We start from the raw sequence: 22,375 nt of genomic DNA on the forward strand, positions 1-22,375 counted from the left end.
TCTGGAAAACTCCAGTTTTCATAACAGCATCAGCACACAAAGTCTTGAGAGTTGTGGCTGAGAGGGCTATTGACACCCTTGCGAGACACCCAAAATTATAGTAGAAAGTGAAGGACTAAGTGCTCTCTTAGTGCAAAGAAATTCAATGCAAATCACACATGACTGCAACACTTCAAAGGCTGCTACAATAATACAAAAATGCAGTCTCAGGCAATGGGCCAAAAATATTGAAAGGACTCAAAGAACTTGGGAGAAATACAAGTACAAGCTGTTTTCAGCCATACAATTGCCACATCTTTTAAACTGGTGACTCGTAGCATATGCTTCCCTGCCTGGTACTGGAAAGCCACAGAAAAAAAAAATTGCCGATGATTATGTTACTTCCTAATGCGAAATTTGAGCGCAGCTCATCATCTCTTTCACCTTTTCGATAGATTGAGGCAAAGATTTCGAGCAAGACACGTATGTATAATTACAGACTTTTTTTTTTTTAATTTTATTTTTCACACATATTCCTTCAAGAAACACTATATTAACAGTTCTTGACAGTCATGAAGGAAGCTTTGTGGTCGGAGAAATGAAGAGAGCAATTAAGTTATTGGGAGATTGCAGGACGTAGCTCTTGGGCCCATAGAAACATTGCACGGAGAAGAGATAGCAGCGACTGATGGATGCCGCTGACGCCGCTAGGGAGTCAAGTCAACGAAGCTCTGCGTTTTGGCCTGGGATGCATACACTGTGATCCACTGATGCCGAGGCGACGCTTCGGCAACCGGACAACACCGTCGCCGCCACAGGCGCAGTGGCGAACGGTAGCGGCAGGCGCAGCGATCTGAGAGCGTGCGCGGTCACCGCCACGGTGGAAGAAGGAGGGGAGGGGAGGGGGAGTGCGCACACTGCCCTGCCTGCGAAGCTGGTTACGAGGAACGACAGGTGACGCAAAACGCAGGAACGGGTGCCCAAAGGGCTGCGCTCTAAAAAAAAAAAAAAAAAAAAAAAAAAAAAAAAAAAGAGCCTGTTGCCAAACAGAATGAGCGCTTCCAGTTTGCAGCTGTGAAACACTGCCTTGTCATGAATGGAATGTTTGAAAGAAATGCTGAACAGAGCAGACTCCCGCACAGACAAACTTCAATGGAGCACGGAAATGAGTAAAAGGAACAGAACGCTGTCCAAAATATGTCATGAGATTATAGTGGAGATGAAAAGACCATGCCTCATATAGTACAGATCAGGCACTACAATATCAATGAAAAGAGGCTTTACTATTTTAATTTGCCATTGAAAGTCACATAAAAACAACTGAGGCGCTATCTAGCGGATACACCCTAGTATTACTTTCAGTGTAGTACCGCACGTGACTTCATGTCAGCACACTTCATGTAAGTGCACACTGTTCTTTTTTCTTCTAGAAGTGCTTGTCATAATTCATTATATTTTGCGCTCCCTCCACTGCGTCCTTAAATAAAAACCACCCTTCCTTTCCCACAGCGAGAAGTATGCTTTCAGGTTTTGCCACTCGATGGCGCCACAGTGTTTAGAATTCCGTGAATGAAGCGATGATAGTACCCAGCAAAACTTTTGACAAGGAGTATGTTATTGTGCCGTAACAGCCTTGAGGGTGAAACTGAAAAGGACGTTAATCTAAGCAAAAAATGTAGAATTATTGCCTGGCGAGTGAAATTTATATTTGTTTTTGGCACGTCTTTTTTGTTGACAACCAGTCATCATCGCGGTCACTGCTCATGGTTTCCAGCATCGGACTACATAAAAACGGGCGCATGCACTGATCGCAAAATTCTCCGTAAAAATTTTCTACAGTGTTTCTACCAAAACCATTATGGAATTGAACATTTTAGACATCAATCTTCCCACTGCGGCGAAAACAATTTGAGACCTAAATTCCAGTGTTCTGTCCCTTTATGTCTAATCAGAAGACTCTTCAGAAGTGTTCCCGAAAAGGATGCATAAGCATGCTGTGCCTGATTGCACATACTAAACCTTACTGTAACAAAGTTGGAGGGGCCCCACAATTTTAGAGTGCGTCGTCGTCCCTGTAACCAGCTCCACAGCTGGGGCAGCGCGTTCTTTCCCCCCCTCTCTCTCTCCGTGGCGGCGCGCTTTCCGCTGCAGCGACCGCGCATTTTCCGATTGTTTCGCGCGCTTCCCCCCTTTTCCCCTCTTTCTGCGTGGCGGCGAGGGTGCTCTCCGGTTGCCGACGCGCTCCATCCCCCACCACCCTCCGGCTTCCTCCGTGGCGGCGACCGCACGTGTTATCTGACTGCTGTGCGCCTCCCCCATTCGCCGCCGCTTATACCCCCCCCCCCCCCCTCTTCCTGCGTGGCGGCGAGGGTGCTCTCCGGTTGCCGAAACGGCGGCTCGCTATCTGCGGATCATGGTGCGTGCATCCCAAGCCGAAACGCAGAGTTACATTCTCTTCACTAGTTAGCGGCGTGAGCGGCATCAGTCAGTCGCTGCCATCTGTTCGTCGCGCAATGTTCCTATGGGCCCACGCGCTGCCTCCTGCAACCACCCGATAACTTAATTGCTCTCTTCATTTCTCCGACCACAAAGCTTCTTTCATGACAGCCAAGAACTGTTAGTGGAGTGTTTCTTGAAGGAATACGTGTGAAAAATAAAAAAAAAAAAGTTGTCTGTAATTGTAGATACGTGTCTTGCTTGAAATCTTTGCCTCAATGTATCGAATAATGGTGAAGCAGCTGATGAGCTGCGCTCAAATTTCGCATTAGGAATTAATGTAATCGCCGGCAATTTTCTTTCTGCTATAGCTACTGCTTTTTCATGTGCCCTTGGCCATAATATTGCATGCCAGTGAGGTTAGTAGCTGGTGCCATTCGGGTCGACACACCCAAAATGCCATCCAAAACAGGTACCAGAAATAGAATTGCCAGCTTGCTCCCACTGCTGAAGCCCATGCAATCTGCAGGAGAAACAGCTACCCAACGGCTAGGCTGATATATCTGTGCTGTTAACCCATACTTGGCGGTGTCAGAGGCACTCAGTGTGAGTGTTTAAGGGAGAAGTAATGCTGTAGATAACAAAAAGATATTTTTCTGAATCTTTAGCCTTGTTTACTAGGCACTCAAGTCTTTATAGGCCATGCTACCAAAAATGAGTGAACAGTGGCAATTCCACCATGAGTACCTGTTTTTGATGGCTTCTCTGAATAGTGCATGAGCATCCTTACCGCAACAGCGCCACTCACACAGCTTCACTAGATTACAAGTATTTGTACGCCACACTGAATTCTATTCACGACCATCCAGCAAACTTCCCACATGGCTGGAACACCTCAAAAGGCTGCTACAATAATATGCAAAAATGCAATCTCAGACAACAAGGCTGCCAATGCTGAAAGTCCTTAAAGAGCATAGAAGCAATGGGCCACGTGCAGTGAGGAGGTTCGAACACAGCGGGCCCCATGCACTGCTCTGTGCACATCATTCAGTAGGCAACATATCGGAGTTTTGGCAGAGATGTTTGCGCCAGAGTCAAGCTGTGCCAGAGATGATAAATCACCCAAAAAATGTAGCACGCAGGCCCCACTTGTAATAAGGGAGTTATTACCGTATTTACTTGCATAATGCTTGCACTTTTTTTTCACGGAAAATTGATGCGAAGTTAGGGGGTGCGATAATTATGCGGGGAAAAGTTTCGAGCAAATGTTTTGGAGAGCTAAAAGCAGTGTGAACAGGATTCTCAGGCCACCTATTGCAAACATAACCAAAAACATTACCCTCAAGCAGAACTTTCCATTCTTATAAAAGTACAGGGTCACCCAAAGCACGAATTGCTAAAGCACTTTATATTTGATGCATGCAGCCTAACCATCACTCCCAGTGTTTCATGGTATAATGTTCACAGCAGACCATGCAGACCATACTTTTTGATCCGAGTCTTGATCCGAGTCTGTGTCGACATTGCAATCGCCATCTCATTGATGCCGAAGTGCCTGCTGGCAGCAAGGTTTCCATGCTCTAGTGCATACTTCATAGCTTTCAGCTTACAAGCAGTTGTATGGAGCTTGCGTACCGCCCCGCCTGCCCGTCGCAATGCGGCACCAAGCATACGGTAGACGGAACAAAACAAGTAACACGTACGGAATGAAGGAAAAATGACGAGACATGAACACACCTCACAACATAGTGTAACGAAGACTACACATTTTTCGAAAGCGCTAAAACCACATGGACGGAGAAGAAACAGACAGGGACAAGCACTGTCTGTTTCTTCTCCGTCCATGATGTTTTAGTGCTTTCGAAAAATGTCCGACCTGCACCTAGCCCGATCCACCACCCTTCTGAAGACTACACAACTCAACAAGACTAATCTATGATGACGATGATATACCCGAGCACGCTATTGCAGCCTGGTAGCGGCGCACACAAGCATCACGAGAGTGCGAGCATTTTGCTAGTAAATACGGTACTCACTAGTATCCACCCAAGCACAGCCACACGGCTTTCTCAGAAACTTCATAGTTAAAAGAAAATTTTTTTCTGGTCCGAGGATTGAACCCGGGACCACCGCTTTTCCGAGGCAGTCACTCTACCAACTTAGCTAACCAACAGGTGAACAGAACAGATTGTAGGAAGGGAACAAATTGGTCTATAGTTCGAAGTGGGAATGGTGTTGGTCGATTATCTTGAACACTTGAGATGCACTGCACAAGCTTTCTGTGGTGCTTAACAGTGCAGATTACAGACAGTTTCAGTGTACAACGAAAAGCTGCAGTTCAAGTAAGTGCTCAGCCAGTTGTAACCTTGCTTTAAAATGAACCATGCTTTACTCTGACATGCAATGTCATGTTACAAATGATAGACTAATGACAACTATACGGTAGCAGGGCAACAGACAGTATTACAAACCAATGCCCTCACAGGTTCTGATAGTTCAGACTTGGGGCAGATTTTAATGAGAAATTGGTAGATACTTACCCTGATAAGACCAGGCATGTGCTTTTCTATGTCTGTAACATCTGCAAAGCACAGAAAGTACTCCTCTATATATATGTATACAGATTTTTACTGACGGAAGTTCATGCTGTTCACAAGAAATGCCACTAACATTCTCACCATCCCCTCCATTCTCACCTGCCTTTGGCGGACTTAATGTACAGGGGTAACTACTGGGGCACATGGATGACTACTGCTTTTAAGCAACTGATCACAACTCCTGCACTGAGTCCTGAGCTCATGCCTTTACTAACTTTTGTTATATAATGAAGGACTAATTACACAAAATAATTAACCCATTCCAACATAAACAAAAAGCTGTCCCGGTGGCCAGTTGGCAGAAATGTGACATTCTGTCAGTATGAGATGTGCTCATTGGAGAAAAATTTTCCAAGGTTATCCTGCCATGCAGGTCTTGCCGAGAGGTGAAGAAATTTGCAAGTTAGAAATAGCCCCCATGCGTTACTTGAGTAAACACATGGAACAGCTGGGGTCACTCAGCTGCCTACTCCTCAAACATAATATACTGATAACGTCTGTCATACTTTTACCACACTATCTAATGATAATGATTTCCAGTGTGGTTCAATTCTAAAGTTTTGCAGAGCTAGCAAGTTACAGTACATCAGCTTTCCGTCGGTTATATTATGTTAATTACAACTGATGGCTTACATAATACGAGGAGTGATGGACACATGTAGGATGACTCGCATGTCTAAGAGTGGAGATATTTTGCACAACATTTTGGGGTGATCCTAGCTGGTTATATTCACAACACCTAGCATCCTACATAGTTCACAAGGCCAAGAATGCAATAGTACAAAGAACACCAGCTGATTCTTGAGCAACCTGGAGAATTTTTCAAAACCTAGGGCTTGAGCCATCGATACATACATATGTAATGCATGCACATCTCAATTTACACAGATCCAAGCGTGGAGACAAAATGTTCACAACAAACATCACCTATGGCAAGCAGAAAAAAGAAAGCAGGGGGTAGCAGTAGCCCAGCTGTTTGTTGACACATAAGCTAACCCTGTCAGCAGTGCATAATAAAATCATTCTATAGTTTAAGCCTTGAAAGTGCACATATCCGTGCTGCTCACTATCTCAGTGAAATTTCAAGAACCAAAGAGAGCGATAAATGGTGTAACCATATGGCCGAGGGCAGCACCCACAGCAATTGCATTCAGTCTGCTAGCGGCCCATATTTTATCCTGCAAGGAATTAGTACCAACAGATTTTTTATATTTTCAGTGTGAAAAATAATTCAGAATTACGAATTGCAATATAACGCATATTTCAGAATAATGTATGTAATTAATTTTGTATTCTATAATCAACGAACATCAATATTACAAATTTGGCTAAAATTAACAGCGCTGTGACTCTCGTGTGAAACAAACTGTAGTTTCTGTGTGTATGGTCTCTGGGTGGAAGCTATCATCACCATATCAAGTGCCAGCTCTTAGTGCTCCCACAAAGCTGTGGTTTAATATGCAGTAGCCAGCAAACCTAGCCGACTGCCTTTTTGATCTGTGTGTTGTGTGCTGTTCGTCATTTGGTCATTCGTGCCATTCACGCATGTGGAGAGGTATATTTTTTTTGTCGCGGATTACCATATTTACTTAAATGTAATCAGAGTATTTTCACGACTTTTGACTCTCGAAGTCTACCCTCACATTATAATCGAATACTGCGATTCGGTTGGCCCATAGCAATGTCAGGGTGCAGCCATATTGAATGAGTCACCACTCGGTTTCGGTTTCCTCGGTTTTATGATGTTATTTTGGCAACACGGTTACCAGGGAAGACGAATCAGCCAAATCCCAATCCATCCGAAATCAAAATGTTGCACTTTTTGCTCGTAGGATTACGCTATCACCTGTATAACGCACTTGCCGCATCTTTCACAGTGGATTTTCCCGTGCACAGTACGCCGCTCGCTTCAAAAGAAAAGCTATTCTGATAGCAGAAGAAATCATAAATTCAGCAGCAGCTCGAAGGCTAGACAACTAATCTACCATAATGGGTGGCATATGAAGCTGCGGGCAATTTTTAAATGTGAGCATAACCGCCAAGGCTTCCTCTAGGAAGACTAGAGTGAAAAGGATCGGCCTCCGACAACGACGATGACCGTGAGTTTTTGATGAGACTGCAAGGGCCATAATGTCTATCAAGCTACTCATCTCGCGTTACATTCGTGGTTTTATTTTTTCCCACTGGGAATATGTAAAGTCGCCCCTCGCGTCACATTCGCAGTCACGTTACATTCAAGTAAATATGGTATCTCCGACGATGTTTGTAGCCAGGGATGGTGCCAAGAACATATGAAAGCAGTTTTCACTGCAAGAAATCGATGTAGAGAAAAAGCAAATCGGCCTCTGCAGATAGTTTAGCATTGCCCCATCGACAGCAGTGATCATTTTGAAAGACTGGGACAAGATTTTCAAACTTGATGAGGTCGTATCAAGCCGATCTTTTACTGTGCATAAACAAGGTGACATGCTCCACGCGGCAGAAGAAAATAACCGATTTCTTCGAATAAATAAAGTTTGAAGTTGGTGCACCAGTTTCATTTGAGATTTCGCTTGTCTGCACACAAGCCTACTGCCAAGGTATGCCATTTTCATACCTAGGTTTCACCACTGGCTAATAACTGTGGGTTTTTAATTTTTAATTTTCATTACGATAATCAAAATAATGAACAATATTTTTTGCAGTCCCAAGTGATTAGTTCCATTTAGATTTGACTGTGCTATGTTGCTTTTGGTTTACTGGCGCATACGCAACTAAAGCTATCATGCATCAATACAAGGTTATAACATTTCAAAATTGGCAGATATGGTCTCGTGAGTAGCATAGCAACATATTCTACAGGCCCGCAAAGTGCCCTTATTACACTTCAGCAAAGCAACATTGCTTAACATTGCATTGAATCGACATCAAGGCTGCTAGGCAGTGATCATGTGCAGAAGCTTGAAGAACAAAGAAAACCTTCATATTCTCAGACGACTCATCACAGCAGTGATGAAGAATGAATGTACTGAGATACCAATGTGGTGCTACCTAATGCTGTGCACAGTACTACTAGTAGTAGCATTAGAGTTACTTGGGACAAAATATACAAAATTTGTTTGTTAGCTACATTGAGTTTTATGGTGCAAAAGCGACCAAGGTTATGCTGCACCAAACATAAGGTTAAAAGCTGATGATAGAGGTTGATAACGGTATAACTTGTTTGTTAGTTTAAAATGCTGGTGTCCTTGAGGAACCTAAAAATCTGAGCAGAATCAACAAGTGCTTGTTCACCTAAAAGAAGCATGGGGTGTAATGAAATGTGTTCTTCCTGTACAGGCAATTAAGATGTGGTTAACTGTGAGTTCACCATCGCACCTTTCGCAGGGCGATGGTGAACAAGCACTTGTCAGTAAGAAATTGTAAGTGAGGCGAGTGTGTCCGATCCGTAAGAGACATAAAATTACTTCTTTAAAATGTTCCTGTTGTCTACTGGACTTTCATTCCGCTAAAAAGGGCTTTACGGTATGCAATTTATTGTTTACTTGCTCTCTCCATGCAACCTGCGATCTATCTGTCAATTTTTTAAATGATAACTTTAAACAATCCCTGTGTGGCTCGCTCTCTTGTTTTCTTTGACGGAATCGAGCTTGCACAGTACATGCATCAGCTGTTTCATTGCCATCAATGGACCCAGCAGTACCGAATGTTATGATTGCTGCGAAACCTTCAAAACAGTATTTGTTGTTTTTTTAACAGCTGCCGGCATACAGGCTTATCACTCCGTTTCTGGACCGCATATCAGTTCCGTAATCTTTGTTTGTTAATGCTCAATGTCGCGAGTCACACCTTTATCAGTTTTGTTGTAGCGCAAGATGCACAGAGATCTGTCTCGAAGGTTCCGGCCACTCGGGTGTCTTTCCACAATGTTCCAGCCGTGCTGGTAGCCGTTTGCGACGTTATCTAGATTGTTCTGTGCAGCCTTTAAATTGAGCGTTGACGAGTTTGACGAGCATTCTTTGTTCGACGATCGACGAGCACGTTTGTTTCTATCGCCGCCGCCGAGTTGCTTAGTTCTTTTGCGGGCGCAAGTCAGCCCAAATAAAGAGTTTCTTTAGTGCAATCATCGACCCTTCATTTGTGTCGTCGACCTCGTCACCACTACACGACATCTGGTGGAGGTGCTGCCTTTGATCCTTCAAGCGAAGACCCAAGCAGTGTTCCTGTCGCCCTGGAAGACCAGCCTACAGGTCACCGAGCCAGCCGCCGACTTCAAGGCCTACAACCCGAACACGGTCTGCTGCCTGACCTCATTCGATCTCGGAAGGCATCGACGCTGACAATGGCCCAGCCTACAGCACCGGTTGTTTTCGTCCACCCCGTGAGCCCCCCTGCTTCTGGCTGGCTAATTTGAAAGATCCTTCCGGCCGCCTTGCCAGATGGAGCCTACGACTTCAAGAATTTGACATGACTGTAGTCTATAAGTCGGGCCGGAAGCATTCCGACGCAGACTGCTTATCCCGCGCTCCCGTCGATGCTCCCCCGAAGGACGATGACGACGACGCCTTTTTGGGACTGGTAAACGCCAGCAGTTTCGCAGAACAACACCAATCAGACCCTGAGCTGAAAGCGCTAGCCGATTACTTGGAAGGAAAGACCGCTTCCCCTCCTGGTGTGTTCAGGCGACATTTATCATCCTTCACGTTAAGCAATGGCCTCCTCGTGAAGAACTTCGCACCCAACAAGACCGCGCAGCTTCTCGTAGTGCCTAAAACCCTTCGGCAAGAAATTCTGCAGGCGTTGCACGATGAGCCCACAGCAGGCCACCTCGGATTTGCGCGCACATTGCGTCGAATCCAGAAGAAGTACTACTGGCCACGACTGCCTGCCGAAGTTGCCCACTACGTGAAGACATGGTCGTGAGTGCCAACGACGCAAGACGCCGCCGATCAGACCAGCAGGACTATTAAACCCGATTCCGCCCCCAATCCTGCCCTTTCAACAAATTGGGATGGATCTCCTCGGCCCCTTTCCATCTTAGTCTATGGGTAACAAGTGGATCATCGTGGCCACTGACTACCTTATCCGTTACGCTGAAGCAAGAGCACTACCAAATGGTACCGCGGCAGAAGTTGCTAAATTTTTTGTCGAACAAATTCTCTTGCGACACGGCGCCCCAGAAGTGCTCATCACGGACAGGGGAACGGCGTTTACTGCAGAGTTGACGCAAGCCATCCTGGAATACAGTCACACAAGCCACCGACGAACAACTGCGTACCATCCCCAGACCAATGGCCTTACGGAGCGCCTGAACAAAACGATCGCGGACATGATCGCTATGTACGTCGACGCTGAACACAAGACCTGGGACGCCATCTTGCCGTACGTGATCTTCGCGTATAACATGGCAGTCCAGGAGACAACCAGAGCGACCCCGTTTAAGCCTGTGTACGGCAGGGAGCCCACGACGACGCTCGACGCAATGCTGCCGCACGTAACCAGCGAAGACAACCTTGACGTCGCCGCCTACCTGCAGCGTGCAGAGGAAGCCCGACGACTCGCACGGCTGTGTATTAAAGACCAACAGCGCACAGACAGCCGACGATACAATTTACGACGATGCCACGCAGAGCACAATCCAGGAGACCAAGTGTGGGTTTGGACACCAATTCGCCGTCGCGGATTAAGTGAAAAGTTGTTGCATCGATACTTTGGGCCATACAAAATCCTTTGCCGCATCGGACCACTGGACTATGAAGTCATTCCCGACAGAACGTCAGCATCACAACGGCGACGCGCACGCCCAGAAATTATACATGTTGTACGACTGAAGCCATATTACGCGCATTAAAAAAATCTGTGGTGTTTAAACTTTGCAGTGTTTATGTTTAAGTTTCTTTGTTTTGGAACATTAAGGGGGGACACGGGTCTTGCGGACCAAAAAATCGCGAAAAAATCACTTTTTAGAAAATGTGATTTGCGAAATCAGTAGCTCTTTATCTACCTATCTGCTAAGTTTTTCATCTCTAGGGTCGGTATTTTAGTCACAATGCCAATTTATATAATCGATGTCGCCCAAATTTGGGCCGAAAACGACCCCCGAAACAACCATTTTCCGCGAGGCGTAGCTCCCATTTTGTGCGCGGCACCATAGCCATCTTGGTCTCATTCGAAAGAGCCGCCTTTCGTCTTCAAATTGCCGCCTCTGCTGTTTCCATTCGCCCATTGGTCGCATAAAAAATAGCAAAAAAGAAAACGTGGCATTTGCAATCCCATTGGCTTCCGGGGTGCACGTGACGATAAGGCGTCCCCGCATTGGTGGAGCTGGCTGACGGCGTCTGCTTGGCGCGCCCGAACCGCGGGGAGACGGCGGAGACGTGACGCCGGCCGCGCTTGGTTCCGAACCGCGAGGTGCGTTCATGGCAAGAATTTGTGAAAAAAGTGAAAAAAAATAGTTGAATAATCATCTCAAGTGATGCCCTGCCCCGGCTGTGCGCGCTCAGGCCGACGAAAGTCGTGTGCAGAACGATCGTGTGTACGAGCCTGAAGTAGGCCTAGCATGTTCCCCAGCACGGGAGACTGCTATTGCCAGCGGTCGCACCCGCCGCGACAGTGATAACGCAGGCCGCAGATGAGCAGAAAGATAAGCTCAAAACAGGAAAAGCTTGAACTCGCGCCAACTCCAGCAACGAAGCGGTAGACGGATTGTGTTCGTAACGATGACGGCAGCGCGGCGGACAGTCCGCTTGGCGATGCGGAGTTCACGATCGTCAGATCTAAACAGTTTGCCGAGATTGGCGAAGCGTAAAACATACGGCGGCGATATTGGCATTTAAAAAAGTGAACAGGGATAAGGAATCGCCGTCAAGCTTATTCTCCAATGCGTAAACTGCGGGACACGTCGTCTTCGTAGAGCTCGCCGCGCGTTTGCGCCGATCGGACCTCGTTCATAGTCCTTAGGGAATTCACTTGCTTCCAGTGCAATGCAGAGCACTGGGAAACAGCAAACAGCTCCAAATTACATTTCTTTTCTGCAATAAACGTTCCTCACCGCGGTCTTGATGCGAGGACGTAGCAAAACGACGTACGTAAAAAAAAAAAGAAAAAAAAAAACGAAAAAGTGACAACTGAATGTGCTGCAACTGCAAATCAAAATGAAAGAGGTGACACTTGGACGTTGGAAAGCAAAGAGAGTACATTCCTGGAGGTTTATAGCCATTTTAAATTGTAAACGTGTGCATTGCACCAGTGAATGTCTGAGAGCAGAGAGGAAGCGTGCTTCCTCTGCAGCTTTTCAGACTGCAGCAAAACGAAAGCAGAAGGGCAAACCCAATGCAGATTACTGTCCAGGAGCCTTCTAGGCCACAGTGGCCTGTGTTTCTACAGTTTTTGTTTGATTAAATTAGTGTTTGACATTGCAATTCGTTTTTTCCATTTTTCTCAAAATGAAAATTTTGCCTACCCTTCTATTTTGCGGGTGGCATTGTGGCTCTCCTACTCGTTAGATTATAATGATTTTTTCTTTACTGGCTCATGAGTGTTAAAGGAACACAATAAAGCTATTATACAAGGTCTCAACTGCATGAAAAATTTTTAAACATAAGAAGATGTAGAAAGGGGGTGGTTGCACTTGTGAAGCTGAAACTTAAAACTTCCATAACTTTGGCTTGTAGTAAGGCAGGAGCACAAAACTTGTTTTATTGTGTTCCTTAGACATTCAGGAACAGATCCATGTGCATTTTAGCAATTTCCCTTCAGTAGATATTTTTACAAGCTTCCCGCAAGTCTGGAACAGCAAAGTTGCTGTAACTACTCAGCAAATTTATGTAGAAGAAAAATAACAACATATTTGAAACCAGCACAAGAATTTACATAAACCCTGCAAATTTCATACTGACAGGACAAATATTAAGAAAGTTTTGCTCAAGACCCATGTCCCCCCTTAATGCAGGTTCATCTGTTTCTACATAGAGGCTGGATATTGGGGATGTTCTGTACGTGCCAACTGCTAACCGTAATCCAAGGTTGTGTATCGGGTCTAGTCGTTTTAAGGCGATGTTTTTTTAAGGGGGGAGTAATGCCGCGAAACCTTCAAAACAGTATTTGTTGTTTTTTAACAGCCGCCTGCATACAGGCTTATCACTCCGATTCTGGACCGCGTATCAGTTCCGTAATCTTTGTTTGTTAATGCTCGATGTCGCGAGTCACACCTTTATCAGTTTTGTTGTAGCGCAAGATGCACAGAGATCTGTCTCGAAGGTTCCGGCCACTCGGGTGTCTTTCCACAATGTTCCAGCCCGTGCTGGTAGCCGTTTGCGACGCTATCTAGATTGTTCTGTGCAGCCTTTAAATTGAGCGTTGATGAGTGTGACGAGCATTCTTTGTTCGACGATCGACGAGCACGCTTGTTTCTATCGCCGCCGCCGAGTTGCTTAGTTCTTTTGCGGGCACAAGTCAGCCCAAATAAAGTTTCTTTAGTGCAATCATCGACCCTTCATTTGTGTCGTTGACCTCGTCACCACTACGTGACATAATGAATGATATTTCCATATTTTGGTTGTGCTGTGAGCATGCTCAAAGAATCAGTGTAGATGACGCTGTTTATTTTCTCTTTGACTATCTGCTTTACAGCAACACACACAGCGTAACACTCAGCCGTGAAAATTGAGGCGCATTGCGGCAAGTGTACCTTTTTTTACTTTTGTCTTGAATTACAGCAATTCCTACTTGCGTTTCTGTTTTCGAGGCATATGTGTAAAATTCAGTGTAGGCATATTTTTCCTGGAGTGTGAAAACTCGTGCAAGTATAAGCTCATGTGGTGTTTGTTTTTTGTGTAAATGTGCTAGTGAGAAGTCACGTACAGCACAGAGGTTGAACCATGGTGGCAAAGGGTCATTTCTTGATGCAGTGATAGGTAGAGTATTCAGTACTGCTAATTCCTTGCATTTGTCTTCGAAAGCAATATCAACAGCCTTATAGAATGTGGTTTGTTCAGGAATAAAGTTTTAGATGGGCATTTGGTGATAATGGAGTAGCAGAGATGTTTTGAGAGAGAACGGATCTTTAAGATGTATGTGCTCATCAGTGCAGTTCTGCAATCCTCTAGAGGTGGCTCATTTAATTCTGCATGAAGACTAGCTACAAGGGATGTTCTGTATGCTCCAGATGATAGGCGCACACCAAGGTTATGAACAGGGTCCAGTCGTTCAAAGCAGGGTGGTCTTGCTGAACCGTATGTGCGTTGCGACTTTTACAGTGACTAGTGTTTCTGCATTTTTCTTTTTACGAATGGTATCTGCCGTATGTCCGGCATTCATGCTACAAAGTACCTTTTATCTTATGTATATTTTCGCCTTTGGTTTTGCCTTGTAAAATAGTTTCTTTTTACTTAATCTTTTGTATCTCGTGCTGTATTAATTAGTTTCTTTTGCACATTTTGCTGTTATTTGCCCCCTTACTGAATGCCCTTCTGGGCCCTGTAAGGTATTATGAATAAATACAGTTGAATTCCGCCACAACGAATACCGCCACAACGAAATTTCCGCGACAACGAATAATTTTTTATTCCCCGCGAGTATCCTATAAGAATTAATTGCCTAAATTTCTCTGCACAACGAACCATTTTTGCAGAGCGTTTCCGCTTCAACGAAATTTTCGCGTTCAAAATCGAAACCGAAACTAGTTTTATTGGCGAGAAGTCCAAGTCAAATCCAAAGCCACATTAAGCATGAAATCACGTGATTGCGGTTCCGCCATTTTGGCTTTGTGTCGTGGTCGCGTTGTTCACTCGCTGCCTTTCTCTTCGACAACGACGAGTTTTCATCCGCAGGACACGATGGCAACGCAAGTGAAAAAACGCAAAACTCTTTCCCTTGAGCAAAAAGCTCAAATAATCGCCCAAGCAGAAAGCGGAAGGAAGAAAGCGGCAATTGCTGAAGACTTCGGAATTCCTGCAAGTTCGCTGTCAACGATTCTAGGCAATAAGGACAGCGTGAGAATGGCACTTGCTTCAGGCACATCCTCGAAGCACAAAAAGGTGACGCAGCCCCTCCATGAAGAGTTGGACAAAGCAGTGCATGCGTGGTTTGTGGAAGCACGAGCCAGCAACGTCCCCCTGTCCGGAAGCATCGTCCAGCAGAAAGCCTTGAACTATGCATGCCTACTTGGCATTGATGATTTTAAAGCCAGCATTGGCTGGCTAAACCGTTTCAAGGCCCGCCATAACATCGTTGGAAAAGTGTTGTGCGGCGAGTCAATGTCAGCAGACGTGGACGGAGCAGCTGCTTGGAAGGCGAGTAACATGGCCGGAATTTTAAGCAACTTCGCGCCTGCAGACATTTACAACGCCGACGAGACCGGGCTATTCTACGAGATGTTGCCGGCTAGGACGCTCGACTTCAAGGGGCAGCGCTGTCACGGCGGCAAACACAGCAAAAAACGCATCACAGTGCTGCTTTGCACAAACATGGATGGCTCGGACAAGCGTCCGCCGTTAGACATAGGCAAAAGTGCCAAGCCGCGCTGTTTTAAGGGAACTCGTAGCCTACCTGTGCAGTACAAGGCGAACAACAAGTCATGGATGACCCGCGCTATTTTCACCGAGTGGATGATGGCATTCGACCGCGACATGAAGCGGCAGGGCCGTAAAGTTTGCTTGCTTTTGGACAATTGTTCAGCGCATCACTCCGACGAAGTCAAGCTCACTAACACGGAGCTGAGGTTTTTCCCTCCCAATTGCACGTCTGTCTTACAGCCTCTCGATCAGGGCGCGATTCTTAGCCTGAAGCGCGCTTACCGCGGGAGGTTAATTCAGCGGCTGCTTTTTAACACTGAAACCGGCCGAGACACGAAGGTGGACTTGTACGTGGCACTGCAGATTATGTCTGCTGCCTGGAGCACACTGGGGCGCTCAGTAATTGTGAACTGTTTCAGGCACGCCGGATTTGCCGAAGGTCGACCCGTACACTCTGCTGGCCTAACACCAGGCGTTACAGACGACGACGAAGAGGCGTCACCGGCTCCGGGGATCGCGGCCGCCTGGAAAACGCTGGGAGAAATAGGAACCGTGCCGCCTAATCTCGAGCTCGACGAATACATCGGCGCTGACGCTTGTGTTGTTCACGAAGATGTGAGTGATGAGCAGATCATAAAAGCTGCCCGGAATGATAAGGACTCTTCCGATGAAGAAGACGACGACGTACAGGAAGCGCCGGCTGCGGCAACCGCCGTACAGGTGATGGACGCTTTTGATGTCATCAGGAATTTCGTTGCTGTCCGAGACGACGATGTTGCAATGGGTTTGCTGACCGAGTGCGAAAATCGCGTGACGGCGTTGCTCGCCGTGAAGCGTAAGCAAACCAAGCTTACAGATTTTTGGCATTAAACGCCTTTGCTGCTGCTTGGGCAATTCTTTCTGCGTTTCACGTCAAATTTTTGCGATAACGAAGTTCCACGAGAACGAATTTTTTTTCGTGCACCGTGAATTTCGTTATAGCGGGATTCAACTGTAAATAAATAAATAAATAAATAAATATCATGCATCCATAGTCTAACTTGGAACACACCACAGAGTGATAGACTTGCAACTGGAACGCTCAATTGGACCCCACCGTTCGAATGAGAGCACTTTCAGAGTGTTAAGGGCATGGGCAGCATTCTTTTTGAGACCGTTTATATGGGGCAAAAATATCAACTTTTCGTCAAACGTGATGCATAAAAATTTGTGCACTTGTTTCACTGGTAGTGTGGTTTGGTTCAAGTGTAGTGTGGGATCTATCCGTAAATCTCGTCTTAATGAGAACCCGACAGCTACAGTTTTTTGTGGGGAAAACAAATCCATTTTTGTTTGCCCATGCAGAGAGTTTTTTTTAATGTCATTTGTATTTGTCTCTTACAGGCAGCTATACTGGCGGAGGTGCATACTATTTGCAGGTCATCAACACAAATGGAATACATTATGGACTTGGGGATTACTTTCGCTAGAGATTTAATTTTTACTATAAGGAGTGTTGTGCTCAGAATGCACCCCTGTGGTATCCCATTCCCTTGGGTGAATGCGTAGAAAAAGTTGCGCCTAGACGGACTTCGAATGTGCGGCCAGCCAGGAAGACGCTCAAGCAGTTCAACATCCTCCCGCGGATACCCGTCTCCTAGGTCGCGGAGGATACCGAACCTCCACGTGGCATCGTAGGCCTTCTCCAGGTCGAAGAAGACCCATTGCAGTGCTGCTTGTGGATGAACGTTTCCCAGAATGTATTTTCGAGGCAGATGAGGTGATCGTGATTGAGCATGCTTTCTTAAAGCCACACTGATGTCTATCCAGAAGTTGCCACGTTTCTAAAACAAAGATGATCCTGATGTTTACAATGCTTTTGAATGGTTTTGCAATGCAACTGGTGAGCGCTACTGGCCTGTACCTCTTTGGACTCCAATGGTTTTCCAGGTTTCAGGAAGGGTACTATTACGGCTGTTTTCCATGCATCTGGCATTTTACCAGTTGTCCGTATTTTGTTTAAAAATACCAAGAGTGCTTCTATGGCTACTTGAGAGAGAGATTGGCCAGCACTGCATAGTGCATGTTGTCAGGTCCTAGCGCTGCATTTTTTCCCTGATAATAAAACTAATTCCTGTATTGTAAAAAGTTGGTTGTAGTCCTCATGCAAACCTCCTCTGGAGGGAAGTTTGTTTTTCTGCTATTACAGTAAAAGCTCGTTAATTCAAATTCCACGGGGCCGCCAGGCCAGTTCGAATTAACCAAAATTCGAACTAATGAAAGTGAGCAAAAATGAAGGCGTTTAATGCCCGGAGGGCACGAAATACATTTATTTAGCAAAAAAGTCTGTTATCATCTTCTGCTTCTTCTCTCTGAGGGCTACCGTACTCACTCGGTCTTCTAGCATGCGAATGCGACGCAGGGAGTCTTCTTCCCCCTCTTCAAAGCTGAAGAAAAGGCGTGCGACACTCAGCGCTCCCATAACTTCTGCCGCGGATGGACGCACGGGCTCTTGCTCCTCGTCGTCATCCTCGTCTTCTGCCTCTTCTGGGACAGACTGCTCACCAACAATTTCAGCGACAATGTCCTCATCACTTAGGGCACCGCACACTGCTGCATCGCTGTCTACTCCAACGTAATCATCAAAACTGACGTCCTGCAGCACAGCACGCACAGCCGCAGGCAGAGGCTCCGGACTCCCATCGTCGCCACTTTCTTTCATACTTCCGGCAGCAAAGCCACAGTGGTGGAAGCAGTTTGCAATTGTGGACGGCGTGACCTGCTCCCATGCACGCACCAACATGTGCATTGCTGTGAGCAATGTGATGGTGCTGGTCTTCTGGTTTCCAGTGCACAAAGTCATGCGCTCGATCATGTGGCGCCTATAGAAACATTTGATGTTTCTGATCACCCCCTGATCCATCGGCTGCAAGGCCGCAGTCGTGTTGGCGGGCAAAAAGACGAGCCTTGTGGCTTTCAGCTCGGCGTCGACTTTGTGTGCCGAGCAGTTATCCACAATGAGGAGAACTTGACGCTTCCCTAGCTCCATCCTCCGATCGAATTTCAAGAGCCATTTTTTAAACAATTCGCCCGTCATCCACGCCTTGCTGCTGGCGGAGTATTCCGTCGGCAGTGTCCTAATGCTCTTGAAACATCTAGGCTTATGTGCCTTGCCGACAACAAAAAGAGGGACCTTCTCCGTCCCGGTCATATTAGCGGCGACCAGAACAGTAATCCACTCTTTGCTTCGCTTGCCGCCAGCGCAGCTGTCCCCTTTAAATGTTACTGTTCTGTCGGGCTGGAGCTTATAAAACAAAGCCGTCTCATCAGCATTGAATATATCATGTGCCGAGTAGCTTTCTAAGTACTGCTGCAGAGCACCGCTTCGCCACGTGGCACAAGTTTCTGCATCCACTTCTTTGGCTTCTCCAGACAACACCCGGAAGACAAGATTATGTCTGTCTCTAAAGCGGTGAAACCATCCTTCGGAGGCGACAAAATCTTCCACATTCAAGCGCAGGGCGAAATCGGCCGCCTTCGCCATGATAATTGGGCCGCTCAGTGGAATGTCAGCGCTTCTCATTTCTTTCACCCACGTGATCACAGCGGTCTCAATTTCCGGATACTTGGCTAACCGAAGCCTTTTTCTGTTGCTGGCGAAATCTTCGGCTTCATAGGCATCCTCGATGGCCTTCCTATTTCGGACGTACGTCGACAACGTGCTTGGTGGAATCCCGTGCTTTTTCGCGATTTCCACTTTGCTGGCCTTCCGTTCATCCACCTCGCGTAAAATAGCCACTTTCTCCTTCACCGTCTTGGCACAGTATTTCCCACGCGAACACATCTCGCGGACACAAGCTCACAACAAGCGGCGTGCAAAACGAGGGCTCACGAAATGCAACACGAAACCGTGGTCGATAACACTAAAACGTCGTTCCTCGAAGGAGTCGCGGCAGGAAAGACTGTTTAGTACTTGTTCCAGCACCCTAGCGGCGCCCCGATGGTTGTGCCATCTATGGTTCTGCCGTGAAAGCTTCCAACGATGGTTTTTAACAGCGCCGCTTGGCGGCGCGCAGTTCGAATTATGGGTGGCGGCGCCAATTTTTGAGTGAATTAACGAGCTGTTACGCGCATAGACTTCTATGCACTGCGGACCGGACCACGATGACTATTTCGAATTATCCAAAATTTCGAATTAACGAGTTGTGAATTAACGAGCTTTCACTGTACTTTGTTTTTGGAATATGCACATGTAGTTAGATGAACCTGATACTTCTGAAAAATGCTCACCCAAAATATTTGCTGTCCTTCTAGTGATGTTTGTGTACCGGGTGCGGTTACTATTGCAACTGTGAATGCGGTATAATCTCCAGTGAATTTCCTGACCTGTTCCCACATTTTTTTTGAGGGCGGTGAACTGTTGATATGCAGTAAAATCTGTGATACGAATCCGGTTGATAAAAATTTCGGGGTGATACGAATTCGCGAAATTCCCCTGCCAGAATGCACTGTGTACAATATGCAAAATTTCGGATGATCCGAACACTCCCGCGCCACAACGAATGATACGAACACGTGAACTGCGGCCGAAACCTTAAGCACTACGCATTGCCCGCACATCGTTGACTCTGCGATCGCCCGCCGTGCTGTATGTACGCATCACAAGCACTTTGCGATGACGTGTGGTCCCCACCTCGCCGACAGTGCGATTTTCTGTCGGGCTCACGCCGCGAAAAGCTTTCAGTGGCGCATGGCCGACAAACCGCAGACGTTGCAACCGTCGTAGCTGGTGGCGGCGTATGCGGCGGGTGGGCACGGACCGGACATCGTTGGCTCTGTGATTGAGATCAGTTTGCGGCGTCGTGCGGCCTGCATGTCACCATCTCCAGTCATGCTGTACGCGCTGCGAGAAGTAGGCGGAGGCAGGTGGATCGCACAATGCTGGCATTGCGATCGTTTTCCGCGCCACAAAAGGTTTGCAGCGGCGCGTGGCTGTGAGTAGTAGTCGGTGACGCACACAACGATAGGCACGCATGGACCGCACATTGCAAGTTTCGAGACTGCTAGTCGCGCTGTACGAATCGTGAGCAGTCTGCGGCGTCGCGCGTCGCGATCGTTGTTTCTCCTCTCCCGAACACCACAACGCTACGGCTCAACTGTGTCTGCTCCGTACCGGCCGTTGCCAAACCAGTTCCCTCTCGTTTCTGCACGCACATGGCTTGCAAACGTCACATGCTGGTGCGTGGCAAACGGTCACCGCAGATGTGCGTGCCTTTGGGGAAAGGACACGGCGCAGCTCTAGACCAGCCATTGCCAAACTGTTCTCTCTCTTTCCTTCCGCGCCTGGCTTGAAAACATCACGCGGCAAACGGCCGAGGATGATGAGATCGTCTTTGGGAAAGGCACACCTTCCATTGCGTGGTGCGGAGTTCAAGCTTCCTGTTGCTCTAATACCTTTGAAGCACTCTTAAATGCTCGTCACCCTCACATGTTGACACTGTTCCTCTGAAATGTCCTCATAGTCATCCTCTATGGCACATGTGCCATTTACTTGCACGAGAATTGCACAGTCTGTAAGCTCTTCGGAAGTACACAAGATCCGCATCTGCAGATACGAATTCCTCAATAGATTCTGGTACCTCAGCAGTCTCTTGGATGCTCGCCCAAGCTTCACCTTCAAGGAAGCTTTCCACAGTATCCATATATGGGCCCTCTTACATCATGTCATCACATTTAAAGCCTGCTTGTATGAAACTGTTTTTCACAGCTACACTTCTCAGGTCATTCCAGACACCTGAAATCACCTAAACAGCAAACTTCGCATCAATTACTATTGTAGTCTTGCTGCCCGTCGAGCAACAGGCGTTCTACTAACCTTGTTTTGTACAGCAACTTGACAAAGTGCATAATTCCTTTGTCTATTGGTTGAAAATAGGGTGTGGAGTTTGGAGGGAAAATATAACTTTGGTGGCTTTGAGCCCGAGAACTTTGGTGCTGCAAGAAGCATTGTCCACAAAGATAAAGGCATCAGGATTTTGAGCTTTCATCTTGTGATCAAATTTTAACGAGAAGTTAGATATGCTGGATGTCATTCATGCATTCCGATTTGCTTCAAAGGTGACAGTAATGCGATGCCAGTGGCTGAAACAACAGGGTCTTTTTGACTTCCCAATCATAGCAAAGCACTCTTTCTCAGTTCCTGAGATATACAACAAAGAGGATGCTGATATGGAACAGAATTTAGCTAAGGGAATCTGAAGTGCATCACTTATTAGTTGGTACGCTTCAGCTGCATTGCATGAGCACACCTGGGTTGTGTCTCTTCTAAATAGTAAAGAATTTACTCCAAGGACCTGCAGAAGTGATCCTTAGTAACCAAGTGTCTCTTGTAACCATGTCTCTTGTATGCAATGCTGTTAACATGGCAGACATAGGAAAACCAACCAAACCATCTTCATGTGTCGCTTATAACCGAGTGTCTCTTGTAACAGTGTCTCTTGTAATGAGATTTAACTGTATTCCTTTTTGTATCGAACCTAAAACTTGACATATACATATAGTGACATATACTAACATACTGAAGCGTGATTTCTAGAGATAACTTATAATTTGAATAGCTTAGCTGAATAGCTCCAGTATAACATAGGTCTAAGTATGGCAAACAATTTTCTATTTTTGGAACTTTTGCATTGGCATGTATTGCACACTTTTCCAAGGACTGCAAATAATTACGGTTTCTTTGTGATGTGTCTGACCATACCAGGAAGCAGCACATTAACCACAAATGGTAAAAAAAAAAAAAAAAAAAGCACAGGAACCATGCAATGGAATGGAATAGGAATGGTACTGCAGAGAAATGAGGGAGAGCTTGAGGAACTAAACCTTGGCTCA

The 22,375-nt window shown here is 46.3% G+C and overlaps 1 protein-coding gene across 2 annotated transcripts in view; it reads right to left on the reverse strand.

Annotated features, from left to right (window-relative positions):
* Positions 1-22,375, reverse strand: part of Nurf-38 (Inorganic pyrophosphatase Nurf-38) — a 64,577-nt gene that overhangs the window by 28,213 nt on the left and 13,989 nt on the right. For both annotated transcript variants that reach the window (XM_084588240.1, XM_084588238.1), the window contains exon 7: positions 4,956-4,996. In XM_084588240.1, coding sequence (XP_084444366.1) covers positions 4,956-4,996 — 41 coding nt within the window. The remainder of the gene's footprint in view (positions 1-4,955; positions 4,997-22,375) is intronic.

Source organism: Amblyomma maculatum, chromosome 1 (assembly GCF_055883805.1).
Source record: "Amblyomma maculatum isolate TAMU_Amacu chromosome 1, ASM5588380v1, whole genome shotgun sequence".
In the NCBI taxonomy this organism is placed as follows: Eukaryota; Metazoa; Arthropoda; class Arachnida; order Ixodida; family Ixodidae; genus Amblyomma; species Amblyomma maculatum.